The 23,304-nt window shown below is 47.6% G+C and overlaps 1 protein-coding gene across 1 annotated transcript; it reads right to left on the minus strand.

Moving 5' to 3' along the window:
• Positions 1–20,452: 20,452 nt before the first annotated feature.
• P3R3URF (PIK3R3 upstream open reading frame) lies at positions 20,453–20,949 on the minus strand. Its single transcript, XM_055402217.2, has 2 exons — positions 20,706–20,949; positions 20,453–20,496 (listed from the first exon to the last, which is right to left on the minus strand). The coding sequence occupies exons 1-2, from the start codon at positions 20,947–20,949 to the stop codon at positions 20,453–20,455; spliced, it is 288 nt and encodes a 95-aa protein (XP_055258192.2).
• Between the last annotated feature and the right edge of the window lie 2,355 nt (positions 20,950–23,304).

The raw sequence follows: 23,304 nt of genomic DNA on the forward strand, positions 1-23,304 counted from the left end.
TCGTATTCTAACACATATGTATAGAATCTAGAAAAATGGTACTGAAGAATTTATTTAGAGGGCAACAAGGGAGAAACAGACAGAGAATAGACTTATGGACATGGGGAGAGGGCAGGAGAGGGTGAGGTGTATGGAAAGAGTAACATGGAAACTTACATTACCATATGTAAAATAGATAGCCAACAGGAATTCAGGAATTCGTTTGTATGGCTCAAGAAACTTAAACAGGGGCTCTGTATCAACCCAGAGGGGTGGGATGGGGAGGGAGATGGGAGGGAGGTTCAAAAGGGAGGGGATATATGTATACCTGTGGCTGATTAATGTTTAGGTTTGATAGAAAATAACAAAATTCTGTAAAGCAATTATCCTTCAATTAAAAAATAAATAAAACACACACCTTACACACTACTGCCTCAGAGCCTTTACACTTGTTCTACCCTCACCTGAAACATTCTTCCCCCACATGTAGACAAGGCTTACTGCCTCCCTTCTTATAGGTCTTTTATCAAATATCACATTAGGCTTCCTGTCTCCACCATATAAAATGTGGCAAATAACTAACCCCCTGGCATTTCATCTCTCTCTCACTTGCTTTACCACCATATCACTTATTTTTATCCCACATATTACATATTTTATTTCATTTTGTCTTATTGGCCACTCCCTGAGGCATGTGGGATCTTAGTTCCCTGATCAGGGTGGGGAACTATGCTCCCCTGCAGTGGAAGTATGGAATCTTCACCAGGGAAGTCCCTACATATTTTATTTGGATATTTTCAATCTCTCCTCACTAGATTATAAATTTCACAGTCACACTGGTCAGGGGCAAAGCCCAGATTCAAATCCAGTTCTGAATCCAAAGCCAGATGACAAAATTATAGTCTTTTGAGGCAAAGGAAATAGCCTTGGTCTTTATGGCCCTCAAAGACAAATGCCTTTGATCACAGAGGAAGCATTAATGAGGCTGATTTCATCTTAATATGAGTACAGTACAGTTGTTAGCTGGAGTTCTCTCTGCCTCTTAAGAACCAAATAAGGGAATTTCCCGACCGTCCAGTGGTTAGGACCCCATGCTTTCATTGCTGAGGGTTCAGGTTCAATCCTTAGTCAGGGAAATAAAATTCCAGAGCCAACTAGCATAGCCATAAAAGCAGAACAAACAAACAAAAAAACCCAGATCATATTAGTCAAACCCTCATTCCCTCAAATTCCCGGAAACATTCCCAAAGATTATTGGAAATCCCCAGGGTAATTACATTGCCATAATAACCTGTCTCTGCGTTCCTGCTTCCACTATCTGAATTTAGCTTATGGATTGCCTCACATCCCCTGTGTGTTATCCTTGTCCTGCACCTGGGCCTCAATCCTTTGTCATCAAAAACAATCGCTTGCTCCAATGTTTTGTTACCAAACTTTACTGAAGATTCATGGGATAGAGAGAACTTAGCACAACTGCCGAAGACCTTTGAAATTTAGTATTGGAAATTATTGTTCTTAAAAGCCTTTCTGGTACTATGCCATATTACTTGACTTTCCTTTCTCTTCTTTCTCTCCAGTCTTCTCTTTCTGGCCCCCTCAAATTCTCAAAAGCAAAACCAAACAAACAAAATGGCCCTTATCTTATTCAAATCATTTAAGCTCCTTCCTGCCCCCAACCTCAGCTGTCTTTAACCTCTTCTTTACTTTTCTCTTTTGACGGTGCTGGGTCTTTGTTATGGCACATGGACTCTTCATTGCCGCCTGTGGGTTACTCTCCAGCTGCAGTGACTGGGGAGTACTCTCCCCTTGTGGTGCACAGGCTTTTGTTACAGTGGGTTCTCTTGTTGCAGCGCATGGCATCTAGGGCACGCTAGCTCAGTAGTCATGGCCCATAGGCTTACTTGCCCCACAGCATATGGGGTCTTAGTTCCTGGACCAGGGATCAAATCAGTGACCCCTGTATCGGCAGGTGAATTCTTAACCACCTGGCCATCAAGGAAGTCCCTGACCTCTTCCTTTCTAAAGCCATGGATTTGGCCAAAATACTTGTGAAACCATTTACCTTATATTGGAACTTGAACTTACATGCTGGGACTCGAACTAAGCCAAAACCTTGCTTGGGACTTGAACCCACGTGACTGGGACCTGAACCCAGCCAAAACCCACAGTCCTGCAACAGAGATCACAGACCTAGTTTCAGGACCTAATGAAGTTCAGGTTCTTGATGTCTCATCGCAGAAAAAATTCAGTGAGAGACAAAGTGATAGGCAAGAAGTAGATATATTCAGAAAGAAACACAGTCCACAGAGTATGGGCCATCACAGAGAGTGAGGATGACAGCCCCAAAATGTAGCATGGTTAGTTTTTATGGGTTGGGTAATTTCATAGGCTAGTGAGGGGGAGGATTATTTCAACTATTTTGGAGACGGGGTAGGAATTTCCAGGAATTCAGCCACCACCAACTTTTTGATCTTTTGATGGTGCCTTAGCACTGTCATGGACTTCCCTAGTGGCTCAGAAGATAAAGAATCTGCCTGCAATGCAGGAGACCTGGGTTCGATTCCTGGGTTGGGAAAATCCCCTGGAGAAGGGAATGGCAACCCTCTTCAATATTCTTGCCTGGAGAATCCCCTGGACAGAGGAGCCTGGCAGGCTACAGTCCACAGGGTCGCACACAGAGTTGGCCATGATTGAACTACTAACACTTTCTTTTTCTTCTTTCTTTGGAATTGTCATCCTGCCTCTGGGTATATCATTTAGCTTGCTGATTGAGGTCAAGGTCTAGTCGAAGTTGACATGTCTGCCATCTTGGACCCATCTGATTCTAATCGGTTTATGTTGTGTCCTCAGGATATGTCATTCCTTCAAAAGTTGTCCTCTGCCCCCTTCCCTCCTGTTTCACTTGGGTCATTCGATTAGAGACTTCCCATCTTTTGTTTTAGTTTCAGTCATAGGGAGTAATTTAGTTCTTCCAATTCATGAGAAAAAAAACTTCCCTTTGATTTTGACTCTCCAGTGATGGTGATCTTCAGTGGCCTCAGCCTACAGTCGCTTGAAGCAGGATCTCAGTTTCCCAGCCAGAGACTGAAGTCAGGCCCCAGCAGTGAGAGCACTGAACCCTATCTCTAGACCATGAGGGTCAATGACAAGATCTTGGCTTGTCTGATTTGCAGAAATAAATTTCAACAAAGAGACAAGTAGTAGTGAAAAAAAAAAGGCCTTATTGGGGGAAAAATTATGTGTGTATAGATATGTGTCACCAGATATGCAGATGACACTACCCTTATGGCAGAAAGTGAAGAAGAACTAAAGAGCCTCTTGATGAAAGTTAAAGAGGAGAGTGAAAAAACTGGCTTAAAACTCAACATTCAGAAAGCTAAGATCATGGCATCTGGTCCCATCACTTCATGGCAAATAGATGGAGAAACAGTGGAAACAGTGACAGACTCTATTTTGGGGGACTCCAAAATCACTGCAGATGGTGACTGCAGCCATGAAATTAAAAGACACTTGCTCCTTGAAAGATAAAGCTATGACCAACCTAGACAGCATTGGAGAAGGAAATGGCAACCCACTCTAGTGTTCTTGCCTGGAGAATCCCAGGGATGGCAGAGCCTGGTTGGCAGCCATCTATGGGGTCGCACAGAGTCGGACACAACTGAAGCGACTTAGCAGCAGCAGAAGCAACCTAGACAGCATATTAAAAAGCAGAGACATTATTTTGCAAACAAAGGTCCGTCTAGTCAAAGCTATGGTTTTTCCAGTAGTCATGCATGATTATGAGAGCTGGACTATCTGAGCACCAAAGAACTGATGCTTTTGAACTGTAGTGTTGGAGAAGACTCTTGAGAGTCCCTTGGAATGCAAGGAGATCCAACCAGTCCATTCTAAAGGCGATCAGTCCTGGGTGTTCATCGGAAGGACTGATGCTAAAGCTGAAACTCCAATACTTTGGCCACCTCATACGACGAGTTGACTCACTGGAAAAGACTCTGATGCTGGGAGGGATTGGGGGCAGTAGGAGAAGGGGGTGACAGAGAATGAGATGGCTGGATGGCATCACCGACTCGATGGACATGAATTTGAGTGAACTCCAGGAGTTGGTGATGGACAGGGAGGCCTGGCGTGCTGTGATTCATGGGGTCACAAAGAGTCAGACACGACTGAGCGACTGAACTGAACTGAACTGATGCTGAAGCTGAAGCTCCAATACTTTGGCCACCTGATGCGAAGAACTGACTCATTGGAAAAGACCCTGCTGCTGGGAAAGGTTGAAGGCAGGAGGAGAAGGGGACGACAGAGGATGAGATGACTGGATGGCATCACCGACTCGATGGACATGAGTTTGAGTGAACTCCAGGAGTTGGTGATGGACAGGGAAGCCTGGCGTGCTGCAGTCCATGGAGTCGCAAAGTGTCAAACACAACTGAGTGACTGAACTGAACTGAGACAGATGTGGGTGGGTTCAAATAGAGAGACATGCCTTGGTGGTAGTTTAAGTCACTTATATGAGGCGTTTCTTCTGTGTTTCCTCTGGCCAATCATTTTGCTTTGCCTGGATCTGAGTCTGTGTTTGGTATGTAACTCAGTGTCCTCTCCTGAGTGCACATTATCTCTTAGCCAGCATGGCTTCTAGCACAGAGGTCTGTGTGACATCATCTACTATGGGGTGGTGCCCCCTCCCTGTTTGGCCCCTGAGGAGACATTCTGTGCATGTCTAGTCAGGAAGGTCTTCTTGACCTCAGGAATGAGAAATACGTGGTCTCTTTTTTATTGCTGTTCTTCTTACTGGGTTTTTTTTTTTCCTCTTTTTTAATTGGAGGAAAATGCTCCACAACAGTGAATTGCTCCTTTATCTTTTATCTCAGGTCCTCCCTGCTCCTGCCATTATCTTATCTTGGAGTATCTGTCCACAGGGAACACATCTATCTCCCATCTCAATGGAAGATTACCTCTGTAGGTAGTGAGTACCCCATCCTTGGAATTCCCCAAGCAAAGGCCTGATTCCAATACTTGGAGATTTGTATTATAGAACATGAATGAAGAACACTGTAAAGATCCTTCAAATTTCAGAACCTGTGATTCTGTAACAATTCGGCACTTTTTTCTGAACACCATGCAAAACCATATGACTTTTTCACTTGCACATAACAGAGAACTAGTTCAAATTGGCTTTAAAGTGGGGAGGGGTGGATTCATTACCTCACGTAAAGTAAGGCAGCTGAATCCAAGTGCTCAAAGTCTTCAGTATATCTTCCCCGTTTCTTGGCACCACTTAACTAGTGTTGGCTTCTGTCTTACATGGACTCTCCCCTTGATTGGCAAAAGCCACCAGTCAGTTCCAGGCCTGCATTCTTTAGCTTCATTCTCTCTATTCCCAATTCCCTAACAGGAGAAATGGCCTCTGCCTCCCAGTTGTTCTAGTGAAAGGCTTTCATTGCCCCACTTGGATGAAATGCCCATCACTAAACCAATTCCTGGGATGATTGACCATGCCAGGGTCTCAATGCCCATCCCTGGAATTCAGAGGTGGAGATGGCTCATTCGAATCACATTGAAACAGGAGGGAAAGGGGACAGGGCACAACCTTTAAAAGAATTAAAACCGTTTACCTCAGACTGGGACTTGAAGCCATGTGCTGGGACTCAGACCAGGTCAAAACCCAGTTGGGACTCTAACCTATGTGGCTGGGACTGGAGCCCAGCCAAAACCCACAGTACTGGTTTCAGGACCTAATGACGCTCAGGTTCTTGATGTCTCATCGCAGAAAGAATTCGGTGAGAAACAAAGTGATAGTAAGAAGTGGATTTATTCAGAAACACACTCCATAGACACAATGTGGGCCATCACAGAGGATAAGTGTGGCAGCCTTGAAATGAGCTGTGGCTAGCTTTTATGGGCTCGGTTATTCCATAGACTAATGAGTGGGAGGATTATTCCAACTATCTTGGGGAGTTCAGTTCAGTTCAGTTTAGTCACTCAGTCATGTCTGACTCTTTGTGACCCCATGGACTGCAGCATGCTAGGCTTCCCTGTCCATCACCAACTCCCAGAGCTTGCTCAAACTCATGTCCATTGAGTCGGTGATGCCATCCAACCATCTCATCCTCTGTCATCCCCTTCTCCTCCTGCCTTCAATCTTTCCCAGCATCAGGGTCTTTTCTAATGAGTCAGTTCTTTGAATCAAGTGGCCAAAGTAATGGAGTTTCAGCTTTAGCATCAGTCCTTCCAATGAATATTCAGGATTAATTTCCTTTTAGATTGACTGGTTTGATCTCCTTGCAGTCCAAGGAACTCTCAAGAGTCTTCTCCAACACCACAGTTCAAAACATCAGTTCTTCGGTGCTCAGCTTTCTTTATAGTCCAACTCTCAAAACTATTCATGACCACTGGAAAAACCATAGCTTGGCAAAGTAATGTCTCTGCTTTTTAACATGCTGTCTAGGTTTGGAGAAGGCAATGGCAAACCACTCCAGTACTCTTGCCTGGAAAATCCCATGGATGGAGGAGCCTGATAGGCTGCAGTCCATGGGGTCACTAAGAGTCAGACACGACTGAGTGACTTCACTCTCACTTTTCACTTTCCTGCATTGGAGAAGGAAATGGCAACCCACTCCAGTGTTCTTGCCTGGAGAATCCCAGGGACGGGGGAGCCTCATGGGCTGCTGTCTATGGGGTCGCACAGAGTTGGACACAACTGAAGCGACTTAGCAGCAGCAGCAGAAGGTTTGTCATAGCTTTTCTTACAATGAGCAAGTGTCTTTTAATTTCATGGCTGCAGTCACCATCTACAGTGATTTTGCAGCCTCCCAAAATAAAGTTTCTCATTGTTTCCATTATTTCCCCATCTATTTGCCATGAAGTGACGGGACCAGATGCCATGATCTTAGTTTTCTGAATGTTGAGCTTTAAACCAACATTTTTACTCTCCTCTTTCACTTTCATCAAGACACTTAGTTCTTCTTCACTTTCTGCCATAAAGGTCGTGTCAGATATCAATATCTGAAGTTACTGATATTTCTCCCAGCAATCTTGATTCCAGCTTGTGCTTCCTCCAGCCCAGCATTTCACATGATGTACTCTGAATGTAAGTTAAATAAGCAGGGTGACAATATACAGCCTTGACATACGCCTTTCCCAATTTGGAACCAGTCTGTTGTTCCATGTCCAGTTCTAACTGTTGCTTCCTGACCTGCATACAGATTTCTCAGGAGGCAGGTAAAGTGGTCTGGTATTCCCATCTCTTTAAGAATTTTCCATAGTTTGTTGTGATCCACACAGTCAAAGGCTTTGATGTAATCAATAAAGCAGAAATAGATGTTTTTCTGGAATTCTCGTGCTTTTTTGATGATCCAATGGATGTTGGCAATTTGATCTCTGGTTCCTCAGCCATTTCTAAATCCAGTTTGAACATCTGGAATTTCATGGTTCACATACTGTTACAGCCTGACTTGGAGAATTTTGAGCATTACTTTGCTAGCATGTGAGATGAGTGAAATTGTACAGTAGTTTGAATATTCTTTGGCATTGCCTTTCTTTGGGATTGGGAAGAAAATTGACCTTTTCCAGTCCTGTGGCCACTGCTGAGTTTTCCAAATTTGCTGGCATACTGAGTGCAGCACTTCCACAGCATCATCCTTTAGCATTTGAAATACCTTAATGGGAATTCCATCACCTCCACTAGCTTTGTTCGTAGTGATGCCCACTGACTTCTCACTCCAGGATGTCTGGCTCTAGATGGCCTTACAAATAGCTGAGAAAAGAAGAAAAGCTAGAGGCAAAGGAGAAAAAGAAAGATATACCCATTTGAATGCACAGTTCCAAAGGACAGCACGGAGAGATAAGAAAGTCTTCCTCAGTGCAAAGAAATAGAGGAAAATAGAATGGGAAAGACTAGAAATCTCTTCAAGAAAATTAGAGATACCAAGGGAACATTTCATAAAAAGATGGCCACAATTAAGGACAGAAATGGTATGGACCTAACGGAAAAAGAAGATATTAAGAAGAGGTGGCAAGAATTATACAGAACTATATAGAAAAGGTCTTCACGACCCAGAAAACCACAATGGTGTGATCACTCACCTAGAACCAGACATCCTGGAGTGTGAAGTCAAGTGGGCATTAGGAAGCATCTTGGGGAAGGAGTGGAGATTTCCAGGAACTGGGCCACTCCCACTTTTTGGTCTTTTGATGGTGCCTTGGAACTGTCATGGAGCCTCTGGCTGTGTCATTTAGCTTGCTGATTGAGGAAAAAGCTACAAGAAAATAACCCAAAATACAGACAAAGATATATGTACAAAGATTTTCATCACAGCATTTTTATAATAAAAAAGAAAGAAAGAAGGACTTCTCTGATGGTCCATTGGTAGGAATCCACCTTCCATTGCAGGGGACTTGAGTTTGATCCCTGGTCAGGGAACTAGGATCCCACATGCCGTGGGGCAACTAAGCCCTCATGACTCGACTAGACAGAAGCCTGCAGGCTGCAGTGAACAATCTTGTGTGCTGAAGCTAAGACCTGACATAACGAAAAAGATAATAAAAAATTAATAAATATTTTAGGAAAGAAAGAAAAGAGGGAAGGAAAGAAAGAAAGGAGGGAAGGAAAAAAAGAAAGAAAAGGCCTGTATGTCTAAGGATGGGAGAGTGGTAAAAATATATATATGGTAACTCCATATACTAAGAGATTATGCACTCATTTAAAATTTTTTAATGGTTTTAAATCATGAGATAGTTCTTACAATTTTATTGAGTAAGAAAGCAAGACACAAAATTGTCTACGCAGTATATTAACCATTTAAAAGAAAACTACATATGTCCGGAAATTTAAAAAAGGAAATACTTTAAAATGTGAGCAGTATTTCTCTCTTTATAGATGCTTGATCTTTTTCTCTTTTTATTTGTATTTTCTACAATGACCAAATATTATTTAAACTTTTTTTTTTGAAGCAACCTAGATGTCCATCTGCAGACGAATGGATAAGAAAGCTTTGGTACATATACACAATGGAGTATTACTCAGCCATTAAAAAGAATGCATTTGAACCAGTTCTAATGAGGTGGATGAAACTAGAACCTATTATACAGAGTGAAGTAAGCCAGAAAGAAAAACACCAATACAATATACTAACGCATATATATGGAATTTAGAAAGATGCAAATGAGAACCCTGTATACGAGACAGCAAGAGACAGGGATGTATAGAACAGTCTTTTGGACTCTGTGGGAGAGGGTGAGGGTGGGATGGTTTGGGAGAATGGCACTGAAACATGTATATTATCATATGTGAAACTAATCGCCAGTTCGGGGTCGATGCATGTTACAGGATGCTCGGGGCTGGTATGCGGGGATGACCCAGAGGGAGGATAAGAGGAGGAGGGAGGTGTGAGGGGGGTTCGGGAGGGGGAACTCATGTGTACCCGGGGAGGATTCATGTCAGTGTGTGGCAACCAATATAATATTGTAAAATAATTAGCCTCCAATAAAAATTAAAAAAATAAAAATAAAATAAAGAAAACTACCCTTTCTCAGCTCCTCAGTGCAGAAAGGATGCTCAGGCTGATGGATGCCAGAGATCGAGGTAGAAGTACCTCCATTTCAGGCCTGAAATGCCTGAAGGAATTCCAGCCTGCCAGTTTTGGGGCTCTGTGGACACATTCTGCCTAAAGGCCCCTCAGATGACAAGGTCTCCCTCACCGCAGGCAGTGGCTGATTGCCAGTGACCGCTGGCTGGAAAGACAGACAAGATTATGCTTCTATGACCTCACATATTGTACCATATCCAGGAAGTTTCCCTGCGTCCTTCCTGAGTCCCCAGAACCCCTCTAGACTGCATTTCACTCTCATGGAGCCATGGCTGTGGTGCTTTCCCTTACCCTCTTAGATCTAATGTTACCACTGATGATGTGGCAGCTGGAATTGTGAGAAGACATCACACAGAACTTTGTTCACTTCCAAACTCTGACTCTCAATTCCTGAGCTATAAAATGGACACAGCAATCTCCACAGCACAGAGCACTGGCGCCCTCCGGGCATGCGTGCCAAATCACTTCAGTCATGTCCAACTCTTTGCGACCCTATGGACTGTAGCCCACCAGACTCCCCTGTCCTAGGGATTCTCTAGGCAAGAATACTGGAGTGGGTTGCCATGCCCTCCTCCAGAGGATCTTCCCAACCCAGGGACTGAACCCACATCTCTTATGTCTCCTGCATTGGCAGGCAGGTTCTTTACCACTAGGGCCACCCGGGAAGCCCACTGCCCTCCTCCAGGGACTGTCTATGGGAACGATTTGACAACTCAGTCCTCAGGCTCCTATAACACGATTGTGCCCAAAGAAACTGCTGAGCGGTCCAGAACCACAAAGGAATACTCCCAGGTCTGGCCCACTGGTCGCAGCACCCCCAATCCAGCCTCCCCACCCAGATCTCTACCCAGTTCTAGCCAAGGAACATCCAGCCAGTAGTGCTGATGACACCCCTCCCATCTTATGGACAGAGTAATTGCCGAGTGGGACAACAGGATCTCAATTACTGAGGGTCTGTTCAGAGGTCAAAGGCAGGTTGAAAACTGAACACTGATTCCCCTCAAATGTGTTACTCTTTCTGATCCCTTGATCTCTGTCTCAGAGAACAGCAGCACCCTGGGGACCCAAGTTAGAAATCAAGATATGAAGATTTCCCTGGTGGTCTAGGGGTTAAGACTCCACACTCCCAGTGCAGGGGGCATGGGTTTGATCCCTGGTGGGGAACTAAGATCCCACATTCCCCCATCCCAAAAAGGAAAAAAGAAATCAAGATATGCCTCTTATTCAATCTATCACCAAGTCCTGTCGCTCCTCCCTCTCTCAAATCCATCCACTTCTTCCCACCCCACTGGTGCCGCATAGTTCAAGCCATTACCCTCCTCCTCACAGGTCTCCTTGCCCCCACACTGCCCCACTAGGAACCTATCTCCTCCTGCCTCTGCTGAAAACTCCTCAACAGCTCTTAGAAAGGAAACCAGCCTCAGAAACTGAGCCTCCACCTTGACCATCTGGCCCCAGCTTACCTTTCTAGTCTCATCTCTTTCCACTCCCTGCCTCATGCCTCCTTGCTGCTGCTGCTGCTAAGTCGCTTCAGTAGTGTCTGACTCTGTGCAACCCCATAGACGGCAGCTGACCAGGCTCCGCCGTCCCTGGGATTCTCCAGGCAAGAACACTGGAGTGGGTTGCCATTTCCTTCTCCAATGTGTGAAAGTGAAAAGTGAAAGTGAAGTCGCTAAGTCATGTCTGACTCTTCACGACCCCATGCACTGCAGCCTACCAGGCTCCTCCGTCCATGGGATTTTCCAGGCAAGAGTACAGGAGTGGGCTGCCATTGCCTTCTCCTCATGCCTCCTTCGGAGAAGGCAATGGCAAGCCACTCCAGTACTCTTGTTTAGAAAATCCCATGGATGGAGGAGCCTGGTAGGCTGCAGTCCGTGGGGTCGCTAAGGGTCGGACACGACTGAGCGACTTCACTTTCACTTTTCACTTTCCACTTTCACACATTGGAGAAGGAAATGGCAACCCACTCCAGTGTTCTTGCCTGGAGAATCCCAGGGACGGGGGAGCCTGGTGGGCTTCCGTCTATGGGGTCACACAAGAGTCGGACACGACTGAAGTGACTTAGCAGCAGCAGCAGCAGTATGCCTCATTTCCCCCCAATTCACTCTCACATTTCTCACCCACCTGTTCCTCCTCATGCTGTCCGCTCTGTCATTAACATTCTTCCCTTCTTCCTCTTCCACAGACAAGCTGCTACTCATATTCTAAGACTCTGCTGTGATTTCCACTCTCCCAGAAGACTTTTGGCTCCCCATCCTCACCCCTAAACTAGGCTATGTTTTCACTGCTACAACTTGAACACTGTTCCAAGCACCTTTGCTCTCCCAACTCATTTAATCCTCAGATCCACAGACCCTGGCCTAGGTTTCCTTCTTCTTCTTTTTTAAATCTGTTTGGCTGCATCAGATCCTAGTTGCAGCGTGTAGGATTTCGTTGTGGCTCATGGGCTTAGTTGCCCCGTGGCATGTGGGATCTTAGTTCCCCCACCAGGGATGACACCTGAGTCCCATGCATTGCAAGGTGGATTCTCAACCACTGGACCACAGGGAAGTCCCTGTTATTCTTACTTTTACAGATAAGAAAACTGAGGCTTGTAGAAGTTAAAGCAAATTTTCCAAAGTCAAACAGTAAGTAGGCTTTGTAGGGCTGAAAACTAGGTCTACTGTTTTGTTTTTTAATAAAAAGAGCTGTATTGTCCTTTTCTGATTATAAAAGTAACAAGAAAAAAGCAGATGCACTCCTCTTTTTGTCAATGTGTTTAATATCCTTGGTCAAGGATGCAGTAGTCATGCAGTAAATGCCTCTCCTTATGCCTATACATACATGCTGATTTGTATGGATAGCATTTCCTATAAACTGCTCATACCATTCTGCAGGTCTGTTTCCTGAAGCTGGAGCCCCAGCACCCAGCACCCCCAACCACCTTGTCCTCTCTTCTCCCCTCCCCCTAGCAGCCTCAGGCTCTCAGGCCTCAAATGTGTAACTCCAGCTTTGGTTTCCCTGCGGAACAGTGATCATTCAAATTCGGTCTTGGTGTCCAAACCACGTCTGTGCCCAGACCAGGCCAGCTCAGGTTTGGGGCTGCCCCTCACAGGCCACTCACATAACCACCACGATCTCCACGGCTACACATGGTCCCGAGTCCAACACCTTCAAATTTCTCCACCAAAAGCTCAGGCGAGGCCCTGAGTTCCAGCTGCCCACCCTCCACACTCCTAGCTGGGTTTTTGCTGGTGTTCCAGAACACTGCTTCCGGCTCCACACCAGGCGTTCCAGTGCGTTAATTACAGCCCTGCTCCCACCCCCTCGCACCCCACCGCACCCCGCCCCACCCCGGGTTCCCACCGCTACCTTTATCCCAGGGCTACCGAGGAAGGCACCCCACCCACACCCACACCCCCACCCCGTTCTAGGCCCTGGCGTCCCCGGGTCAGGGCCGAGGGAGACACTTCCAGCCCAGCTCTGGCGCCGGGTGCGTCCCGCTTTACGGAAGAACGTCCGGGAATAATCCAGAGCGGATTTGCATCACAGCAACACTGGATAGGCTCACAGCCTTCAAAGCCCTAAAGACGAGGACGTCCCTTTCCCGTCACTGCCCAGTGGCCGGATCGGAGGCTGTGAGGAAGTGGAAAGGAAGCTGCTGAAGGGAGGAGGTGTGCACACTGGCCGGGAAAGGTGTAATCTCTTCCCCTTAGCTGGGCCCGACCTCAGATTGGGCCTGGGTCCTGTCTAGGCTAGAATTAAAGGAAAAGCCGGCGCCCTGGGGTGGTGAGAGTCTACCTGCCCCCACCCCTAACTGCTAAGAGTCTCCCAGCCCTGGTCTCCTCAGATTGGCCTGCCAGCTGCTTCTGGGCCCTGTATCCCTGTGGCCTCCACCTCTGTGACAGAGCACAGGCAGCCCTGAGCCTTGTATCACTGGGCATCAGATTTCTCTTCCTCCTGGGGTAATTCATTCATCCCAGGTGGCCAACCGGTGCCCCCTCCAGAGGGCTACTCTTGCTGTTTCTCAGCCAGGAATGTCTTTTACCCCTTTGCATCAGCTGAAACGTTGTCCTTTCTTTAAGTCCACCTTTAAAACCACCTATACCTTTTCTTTCTTTTTAAATATTTATTTAATTGGCTGCACTGGATCTTTGTTGCCACATGCAGGATCTTTGATCTTCACTGTGGCATGTGGGATCTTCAGTTACAGCATGGAAAATTTTAGTTGTGGAATGCAGGATATAGTTCCCTGTCCAGGGATCCAACCCAGGCCCCTTGCATTGGGAGCATGGAGTGGTAGCCCCTGGTCATCCAGGGAAGTCCCCCACCTATACATTTTCCATGAGCCCTGCAGAGGTCTGTGCCCTGCCTCTGTAAGCTCCCAGTATACAAAATCTGAACCTCTCTTTTAGTCCTGACATCTCTGTTGGTGTATCTACCAAGCAATCTTTGACAAGTCCTGTTCCCTTTCTGGACCTCAAACTCTTTCCTCACCTTTACAGTGAAGGATCCTTTAGATGACTGCCCCCACCCCCACCAGGTGCCCTTAGTCCTGACCCTATGAATCAGTGAGTTCCTTATTTCTCAGCCCCCAGTGATGACCCATCTTTGGACAGACCAGGAGTAGGTATCTATCTGAAATCCTTACACCTCTTTTGAGTCAGTTACCTGATGCAGTTGTGCACGTTGCTGAGTCTTAGGGATCCAAAGAGTGCTGGGACTCTTAAGGTAGTGAGACTAGTGCCAACATACCATGATGCTATCCCAGCTGGAAAGTCCCCCGACCCAAGCCCTCCTTTGAAGCTCCAGCTTCAGGAGGCAGAGGCTAGCTCATCTCAGAAAGTCAAGAAGACTCCATTCACAGCCCCTGCCGAACATATGCACACTGTCTCCAGCAACAGTGACAGCAGCCTCTCAACCAGGACCACTCTCCAGCCCAAGCTCCTCACATTCAACCCAGTCCCGCTGTCTCCAATCTGAGCTGGAGCTTACCCAGAATTCCCAAGACAAGAAGTCTCAGTTCAGCTTTTTCACAGCATGAACTGTCAGTCCTGACTGCAAACTTTTCTAAGTGGAGCTTGTCACCTTTCAGAGCTGGCCAGAGAGACTACATCTCCCTGAAACTCTGATCCATGGGCTTCCATTTTATCAAATGAAGCCGCATGAAATAATGCTAATCTGAAATCACAGCACTCAGAATTAAAATAGACCTGGTTGAGATTCCACTATTGCTCCCTAGCTGAATGATTTGAGGTTATGTTATTTACCCTCCTTGAACCTCAGTTCCTTCATCTATAAAATGGGAGCAATGATGTATATACACAGGGTGGTTGTGGGCATTGTGTAAGATTCCCAATGATAAGTGTTATAAAAACACTCATCATGGACACTGACACATAGAGCATGTCAAACGTGAGCACTATTTCTATTTCCTCTTCCCTGCCTCCTCCCCGAAGCTGCCAGACATTTTCTCTGGAAGCTGAGAATGGAGATTTCTGAAGCTGAAACTGATCTGGATGAAAGCAGGACTATAAAATACTAAAAGCTGCAGTTAGGACCCAATTACAGACTTTAAAAAAGGAGCAAAGGAGGTTTGGGCCTAGAGAGGGGACAACATTTACCAAAGATCACACAGCAGGTGTAGGTAGATAGAGCAGCAGGCAAGCAGGGAGAGGGAGGCAAGGGGGAGTGTGGGTAGAGGTCAAGGCTAAATCCAAGGACAGGGAGCTGAGCAGGAGTATCTCCATCGGACATTGTCCCATTTCCCATGCCCAGAAGGGCCTGGCATTTGCCTTTCTCTGGAGCCACTCCTTCTGGGTTCCTGAGTTTGCAGTAGTTTCCCAGGAATGCTAGGTAAATATCCCTGTTGTTTACTGAGTAACCAACCCCATAATCAGACAAGGGTCCCCATACAAAATGCTGCCTCAAACTTGGCTCCTTCCATAGAGATGCCCTCCTCCAACAGGCACCACCCCAGACAGACACCCTCCACAAGGTCCCCTACCAGGCCTTCCTGAGGGCTGTGAACCCCACCCTACAAAGTGACTTTGGTGTACATCCTGTTGCTCCAAGATCAGCATCTCTTTGGAGAGGGGTTGCTCCTGCCAGCAGCCCCAAGAAAAATGTAGGATACGGACTATTTTCTGTTTGGTACCTTTCTGGCAAAAAAAAAAAAACACCAGCCATGGGTCACCCATCCCAATGCAATAGTCTTACTAACCTTTGAAAATGTCCTGAGCTGATGTTCACCTCAATCCTGGAGAAGCTGGAGGCATTAGGGCCAGTGTATTTTGCTACTTGATCTTTTCTTTAGGTTGTATTTTCTTTGTTTACATAGTTCCCCCTCTCTCCTCACTGCCACTTCACTCCCCTCACCCTCAGGAACATGTGTCCTTATGAAAGAGGTCTGTCTTCTGTCTGGTTTATTGCAGGTGTGTTACCTCACCGTAACTAAACTCATGTGTCCCAAGCTCTGCCTCCTCCTTCAAGTTCATGTGAGAACTACTGTGCGCATCCCCTGTGGGGAATCCCCAGATTTAGACCTCCACTAATTGACTTCTCAAAACTTCCATCTCAAGGATACTCTAGCCTTGTCATCTGGGATTCACTGATGCCAGAATTCTGTGTTTCTAAGATGCTGTTACTTGCATTGCACCATGCTAGAATTCTGTGATACTAAGATTCTGTGACTATGGATTCTATGCATCCAGAATTTTGTGATCTTTGTTTCATAAATTTGTCATTGACATGATGAGAACAGTCAGAATTCACTTGGCCTGGGTTTCTTATGTTTGTCCTCCAGAGAATGCAAATATCTGCTCTAGGTTCTTATCTCTGAATTCGCTGAAGGCAGAGGAAGAAGCTAGCTGGATGGGTCAAGGGTAGCATCCCTACTTCACCTGGGGCTGCCAGGTATCAGACATGCCCTGGGAAGCTCAGTCTTAGGCCCATGCACTCAGTCTACCCTCCTCCCCCAAGCCTCTCAAAGAAGGCTGAGCACCAAAGAACTGATGCTCTTGAACTGTGGTGTTGGGAAAGACTCTTGAGAGTGTCTTGGACTGCAAGGGGATCAAACTAGTCAATCCTAAAGGAAATCAACCCTGAATATTCATTGGAAGGACTGATGCTGAAGCTGAAGCTCCAATACTTTGGCCACCCGATGTGCCAACTTATTGGAAAAGACCCTGTTGCTGGGAAAGATTGAGGGCAAGAGAAGAAGGGGATGACAGAGGATGAGATGGTTGGATGGCATCACCAATTCAATGGACAGGAGTTTGAGCAAACTCTGGGAGTTGGTAAAAGACAGGGAAGCCTGGCGTGCTACAGTTCATGGCGTTGCAGAGTCGGACACAACTTAGCAACTGAACAACAACATCTGAGGGCTGGAGGAAAAGCAGGCTCCTTTACAGCCCTCCCACCCAGCTTCCTTTCCTCCCTGGACTGCCTGCAGGTCCAGGAAAAGAAAGCTTAGTGGGAGACTGGCCTGCCCAAATGGGCAGAGAGGGAGGGTTAAGCACAGGGCAGGGAGCCAGTGGACGAGATATGGGAGATCCCCAAGGGAGCCCTGCAGCTTTCCCTGAAGGTGAGGAAGGAAGAGAGGCCAGAAGTGGGGGTGTGGATGAGGGCACTGGTAAGGGTGGGGTGACCGGTATTGCATTGTGGGGCTGGAGCTGGGCTTCCGGCCATTGACCCACTGGTGACAAGGGACCTTCAGCCTGGCGCCCTAGGGGCTGTCTGGTCAGCCCCTACCCACTGACTTTGTGTTCCTGTGCCTGAGTCAGACTCCCAGGAAACAGGAGTTGCCCTCCCAGGAGGGCAGGAGTTGGAAGTGGAGAAACTGATCCTCCAGAGCAACTTTCTGGGAGGGGCCATTGAAGCCAAGAAAGGGGCAGGAGTTTCTAAGTGTCACACCAGAGAATGGAAACTCTGGGCTCCTGAATTCAGTCCACACTCTCCAATTAGGGTTCCAGTATTATAAAACGCTCCCCCATTGAGACCATTTGACCACACTCCATGCTGGAGGGTAGGCCCACCTCCAGGCCGCCTCCCTGTGGTCTAGACCTCTCCTCCAGCCCTGCAGCCCAGCTGAAGCTGCCAAACCAGATTTTCCAGTGGTTGCCCCAGGCTGGGTAAAGCAGGAAGCCCTCCTCCAGACCATAGGCATCCCCTCCTCCACCTCCTGATGGCATCCCCTTCTTCTTCTACACCAGCACCACCACCGCTTCCTCCTCCACCTGCGGCTGCTCCCCGCACTAGCCCTCTCTGGCCTTCAGTTTTCTCATCTTCAGATGGGGAACGCTGCACTGCCTCCCAGGGATCAACTGTGAGGAAGCTCCAAAGAAAAGAGACACAAACAGCAGTGGGCCACCATGTGGATGGTGGGCTGGTGCAGTGTTCGGAGCACGGAACGGGGTGTGAGAAGGAAGCAGGGCTTGGTGGAATTCTGGAGGTGTGGTGGTTGGGGTGAGAGGTATAAGGTAAAGGGAGTGTGTCCTTCTGGTTTCCTCAGGTCACCTCTATGAGACAGACCATCATCCCAGCCTGAATGTCCTCGTTACCAACTCAGAGCCCTTGCTGCAGCTCGGGGCTGCACCTGTGTGCTCTGTTTAATGTCTGTCTCCCACCGAGCTGCAACTCTAACCAGGAAGAACTCCCGTGGTCATGCTCACTGCTCTATCCCCAGAACTTGGCATCCTCCCTGGCACATAGCAGGCACTACTGACCGAGACACAATTTCAGATTGAAAAGCAGAAGGAGAGGCACCCTAGGGGCTGGAGACCAGCCAGGCCAGCTCACCTAACCCAGGCCCCTTCTCCGGGCTGCCATACTGCCCAAGCCTCCTCCTCTGGCCTGGGAGCCGGGTGTTCTCAGCTTCCAGGGAGCCATGACTGGGGTGGGAGAGAGTGAACCAGATTAGTGATCCGGGGGGTCAGCTAGACTAGGATGCGGGGGACCATTGGCTGTGGCTGTCTCTGGGAGCTTGAAGGGGAAGGAGAATTGGGAACCTGGCGGGGGAGGGGCAGTGAAGGAGCCGTCATTGCAGAGGAAGCTAAAAATAGCCAGAAGAGATGATGTCATCGGGTTCCCACAGCTAAGCAACCCCCTCTCTCTCACACACACACATACACGCGTGCGTGCACACACACACACATACACACACAATCTCACAGCCCCAGATACACATAGACACAAGTGTGGGCATGCACACACACACCCCCATACACGCACTCTCTCACATAGGGGAAGGGAGGCATCTGGGTCCCAGGGCCACAGCATCAGGGAAGCCTGGTGAGTGTGTTTGCATGAGCATGCGCCTGTGTTGGCATGAGCAGGATTGCATATGTCAGTCACTATGCTTGTGTGCTGTAACCAGGTGCATGCATGTTTGTGTGTGTGTGCTCATTCGTAGGCATGTGTGTGTGTTATTACCTGTGTCAGGTGGGAAGGTTTATATTATTTGTGTCAGCACATATATCTGTTTATAGGGGTGTACTTGGCATATACTTGCATGCAGGTGTGAATTTGTTACATTGTTTATCTGTGAGTACCAGTTGTGTTCATATGTCTGCCTGTGTTCCTGGACTGTGTCACATGTCTTTATATGTGGGGGCATCCTTGTGGGCTTTGCGCAATAGCTAGTCAGCCTCCGGCTCTGACTGGGGGTTCAGCACCTTCCCCCAAACCCTGAGAAGCCTCATCCTCCACCAGTGCAGTCATGTCAGTGAATTCTCTGCACCCCCCCCCACCACCGTCCTCCCAGGTCCCGGTCTCTGGCAAGCCTTAGAATGGAGGAAAGCAGACACAATTCATTTTCTCCTCACAGGCTTCCCAGGGGCCAGGCCAGAGGTCGCACAGTTCACTCCCACCCCCGCCCTCCTGGAACTGGGGCCAGGCCTCGGGACCCTGGGACACTCACTCGTGCATAACGTGACACGTGAGAGACAGTCCCTCACAGTGTTTCCTGCCTCTGAGACACGGACTCCACGGAGACACACCCCACAGAAACCCAGTTACACCCGATGACACATGGGCGCACACGCAGAAATCCAAACGGAAAATCCCCAGGCCTGAGTGCTTAGCACCCTCCCCCTTCCTGGACGCTAACTCAGTCTCGCCCCACCCCCAAACGCCCCAGCTCAGCTGTTGGTCCGGAAAATACCGACCTCAGAGAACGGCTGTGGGGGCTGAGGGTGGTGCACCCCCTTGGAAGCGAACCCTTTCCTACTTCCGGGTGACCCCATCCCCCTCCTGGCCTTCATTCTTCCTGGTGGAGCAGATGCCTGCCTCCCTGGCCCATTCATACCCTCACCCACACGCACCTTGACACACACAGCTGGCCACAGAGACACACTCGTCGCAAAGGCACACTCAGCCACGTCTGCTTCAACCTCCATTCTCTCCGTCTCACTCACACTGACCCTCACAGGCACACAGAGGCACACACACCTCACACTCCGGCACTCACACTGGAGCAGTGCAATCTGTCTTTCAGGCCATCTTTTTCTGATTTATGCCTCTACTCTTCTCCCCAACGACCCAGGTCCCTATACCTTCCGAGATGTCTACGGAGACCCTTTTCCCTATTCTGATGGAAGTGCAAGGTAGGAAGGACCCCCACCTTGTAGGCCAGAGCAAAAGCTGAGGCCAAAGATGGTATGTGCTGCTGACCTTGTTCTGTCCTTCCAATGTCTTTCTGTGATGCCTGCTGTTGCCGCTGAAGCCTATCCCTGGGAGCATTCAGCCCTAGCCCTGCCCTCATGCCCTCCATAGTCAGCTGGAAGCACCTGGGAGTGGAGGAAAGCAGTTGGAGCAGAAAGGACTGTATTTGTCTGCTGTTCACTGCCCGTGGCCCTGAGGAGATGAAGGTCCGGAGCCAGCCAAGCTTCTGGACTAGTTTCTGGATGTTTCTAGAGGATCAGAAAGCTGCCAGGTTGACAGAGGTATCTGAGAACTGAGGAGAGGAGGGAGAGGAAAAGAGTGTGAGGAAGCTCCACTGCTCTTAGACTCTCCCATTTCCCCAAGCCGTCCACGTCAGCCAACACATCCTCCTCCATTAAGGCGCTTAGACTCTAGAGTGCCTGCACAGGGCTCATGTGGGTAGGACTTCAGCGGCCCTGTTTTCCTACCCCCCCGCTCCCCGGCTCAGGGCCCTCAGCCTACCCTGCGGTGGGAGGATCAACACCCTGGTGGTGGCCGTTTGGGTGTCGTTGGTATCTGTGGCCACCGTGGCAAGATTGTTGTTTACAGTGCTGCCAGCTGGGCCTTGCCGTTTCTGCCGGTACCTTCTGCGGCTACACTTGAACATCTTGGGAAAGCGGGGCCGAGGCCAACCCACGCCTGGCCTGCGGTAGGGGGAAATTAAGCCCCTGGGCCGAGGGGCATGGACAAGCTGAGAAGGCCCCATGGGTGCAGTGAGCTTCTGTAAGGTGCCTGATGGTGCTACTGGCCAGGGCAACGAGGCCTCTATGACATACAGAGCTTATGTAAGAGTGATGCTCTTTATTACAGAGCCTGGTCCCCAGCCCCTCCCTAAGGGTTTGACTCCCTCACAGTTCCCTCCAGGGATCCAGCCCCAAAGACAGAAAACTTCAGTTTAGCCCCTTGGGAAAGGAACTCTGAGTAAAATATTCATTCCCTCACCTTTTCACTCATCCAGTGTTAATCATATTAACATTGTTTACTGAACACTTCAGTTCAGTTCAGTTCAGTTGCTCAGTCGTGTCCGACTCCTTGCGACCCCATGAATCACAGCACACTAGGCCTCCCTGTCCATCACCAACTCCCGGAGTTCACTCAAACTCATGTCCATCAAGTCAGTGATGCCATCCAGCCATCTCATTCTCTGTTGTCCCCTTCTCCTCCCGCCCCCAATCCCTCCCAGCATCAGAGTCTTTTTCCAGTGAGTCAACTCGTCGCATGAGGTGGCCAAAGTATTGGAGTTTCAGCTTTAGCATCAGTCCTTCCAATGAACACCCAGGATTGACCTCCTTACTATGTGCCAAATATGGTGCCAAGTCCTTCACAAACATTACCTCGTCTAATCCCACAACAACCCTACAAGGAGATTCTATCATTATTCTTATTTCACATACAGTCGATTATCATTATTTGTGGTTCAGTTCAGTTCAGTCACTCAGTTGTGTCTGACTTTGCAACCCCATGAACTGCAGCACGCCAGGCCTCCCTGTCCATCACCAACTCCCAGAGTTTACTCAAACTCATGTCCATCGTGTCAGTGATGCCATCCAACCATCTCATCCTCTCTCGTCCCCTTCTCCTCCTGCCTTCAATCTTTCCCAGCATCAAGGTCTTTTCCAATGAATCAGTTCTTTGCATCAGGTGGCCAGATCATTGGAGTTTCAGCTTTAGCATCAGTCCTTCCAATGAATATTCAGGACTGATATCCTTTAGGATGAACTGGTTGGATCTCCTTGCAGTCCAAGGGACTCTCAAGAGTCTTCTCCCAACACCACAGTTCAAAAGCATCAATTCTTTGGTGCTCAGCTTTCTTTATAGTCCAACTCTCACATCCACACATGACTACTGTAAAAGCCATAGCTTTGACTAGACAGACCTTTGTTGGCAAAGCAATGTCTCTGCTTTTTAATATGCTGTCTAGGTTGGTTATAATTTTTCTTCCAAGGAGAAAGCATCTTCTAATCTCATTATTCGTGGTAGTTATGTTCTAATAAAGTCACCACAATCACAATATTAGCAAATATTTAGCCAGTGCTTCCAGGAGAAATACAGGATTAGATTCATACCAAGCTCTGGTCACAATATCTTGTCAACTGACATAACCTAATTTATGTGTGTTTCTATTAAAGGTGCTTCATTTAAAACATATTGATGTCATTAACATTGAACTCATAGCCAATAGCACTATAACATGTACCTGAATAAAGTTTATCCAACACAAGTATTTTCTTCATAAGGCACATGACAGTCTTCTTGTACTTAGGAACACTAGAGAACATTTCAGTATTATGCTGGAGGGGGGTATTTAATATCAAAATCACCAACAAAAAGCACATAAGTGCAAATAATTAAGCCACAAAAACAACACCTGTTTATATTATGAGAGCTGAAACAAGAAAGCAGAGCATCCCCTTGTTCAACCTTATCTGAGAACAAGCGTGTTGGACAACTTGAATTTTTTTTGCTGCTCTGCACATGTACATGAATGACCATTAAAGTGTCATGAGTGTTCTCTGGAGTTACAGACCATTTTTGAGTGGGTAAATTCACAGATGTGAAATCCATGAATGATGAAAATCAACTATACGAGGAAACCAAGGCTTAGTTAAGTGAAGTCACACAACTAGAGGTAGGCAAAGATTCAAATCTGTGATGGCCAAGGTCCAAAGCCCAGACATTTAACTCCTGCTATTCTGGCTCAGTGGTAAAGAATCTGCCTGTCATTGAAGACACTGGGTTCAATCCCTGGGTGGGGAAGATCCCCTGGAGGAGGAAATGGCAACCCACTCCAGTATTATTGCCTGGAGAATCCCAAGGACAGAGGAGCCTGGTGGGCTACAACCCATGGGGCCACAAACAGTTGGACATGACTGAGCAACTGCGCACACAGCATATTCTGCATGCATTCATTCATTCAGAAATGTGCACTTATCTTTCTGCATCTCTCTTTCCCCATATTGAAAAAGCAGGTGAAAAGAGAATCTTATAGGATTATTGTGAAAGGTGAAAAAAAACTTACAATATAAGTTACACATTGAAAACATGATCTGTACAAATATTC

This window comes from Moschus berezovskii, chromosome 4, assembly GCF_049115385.1.
Source record: "Moschus berezovskii isolate FMDL1 chromosome 4, NW_MosBer_1.0, whole genome shotgun sequence".
Classification (NCBI taxonomy): domain Eukaryota; kingdom Metazoa; phylum Chordata; class Mammalia; order Artiodactyla; family Moschidae; genus Moschus; species Moschus berezovskii.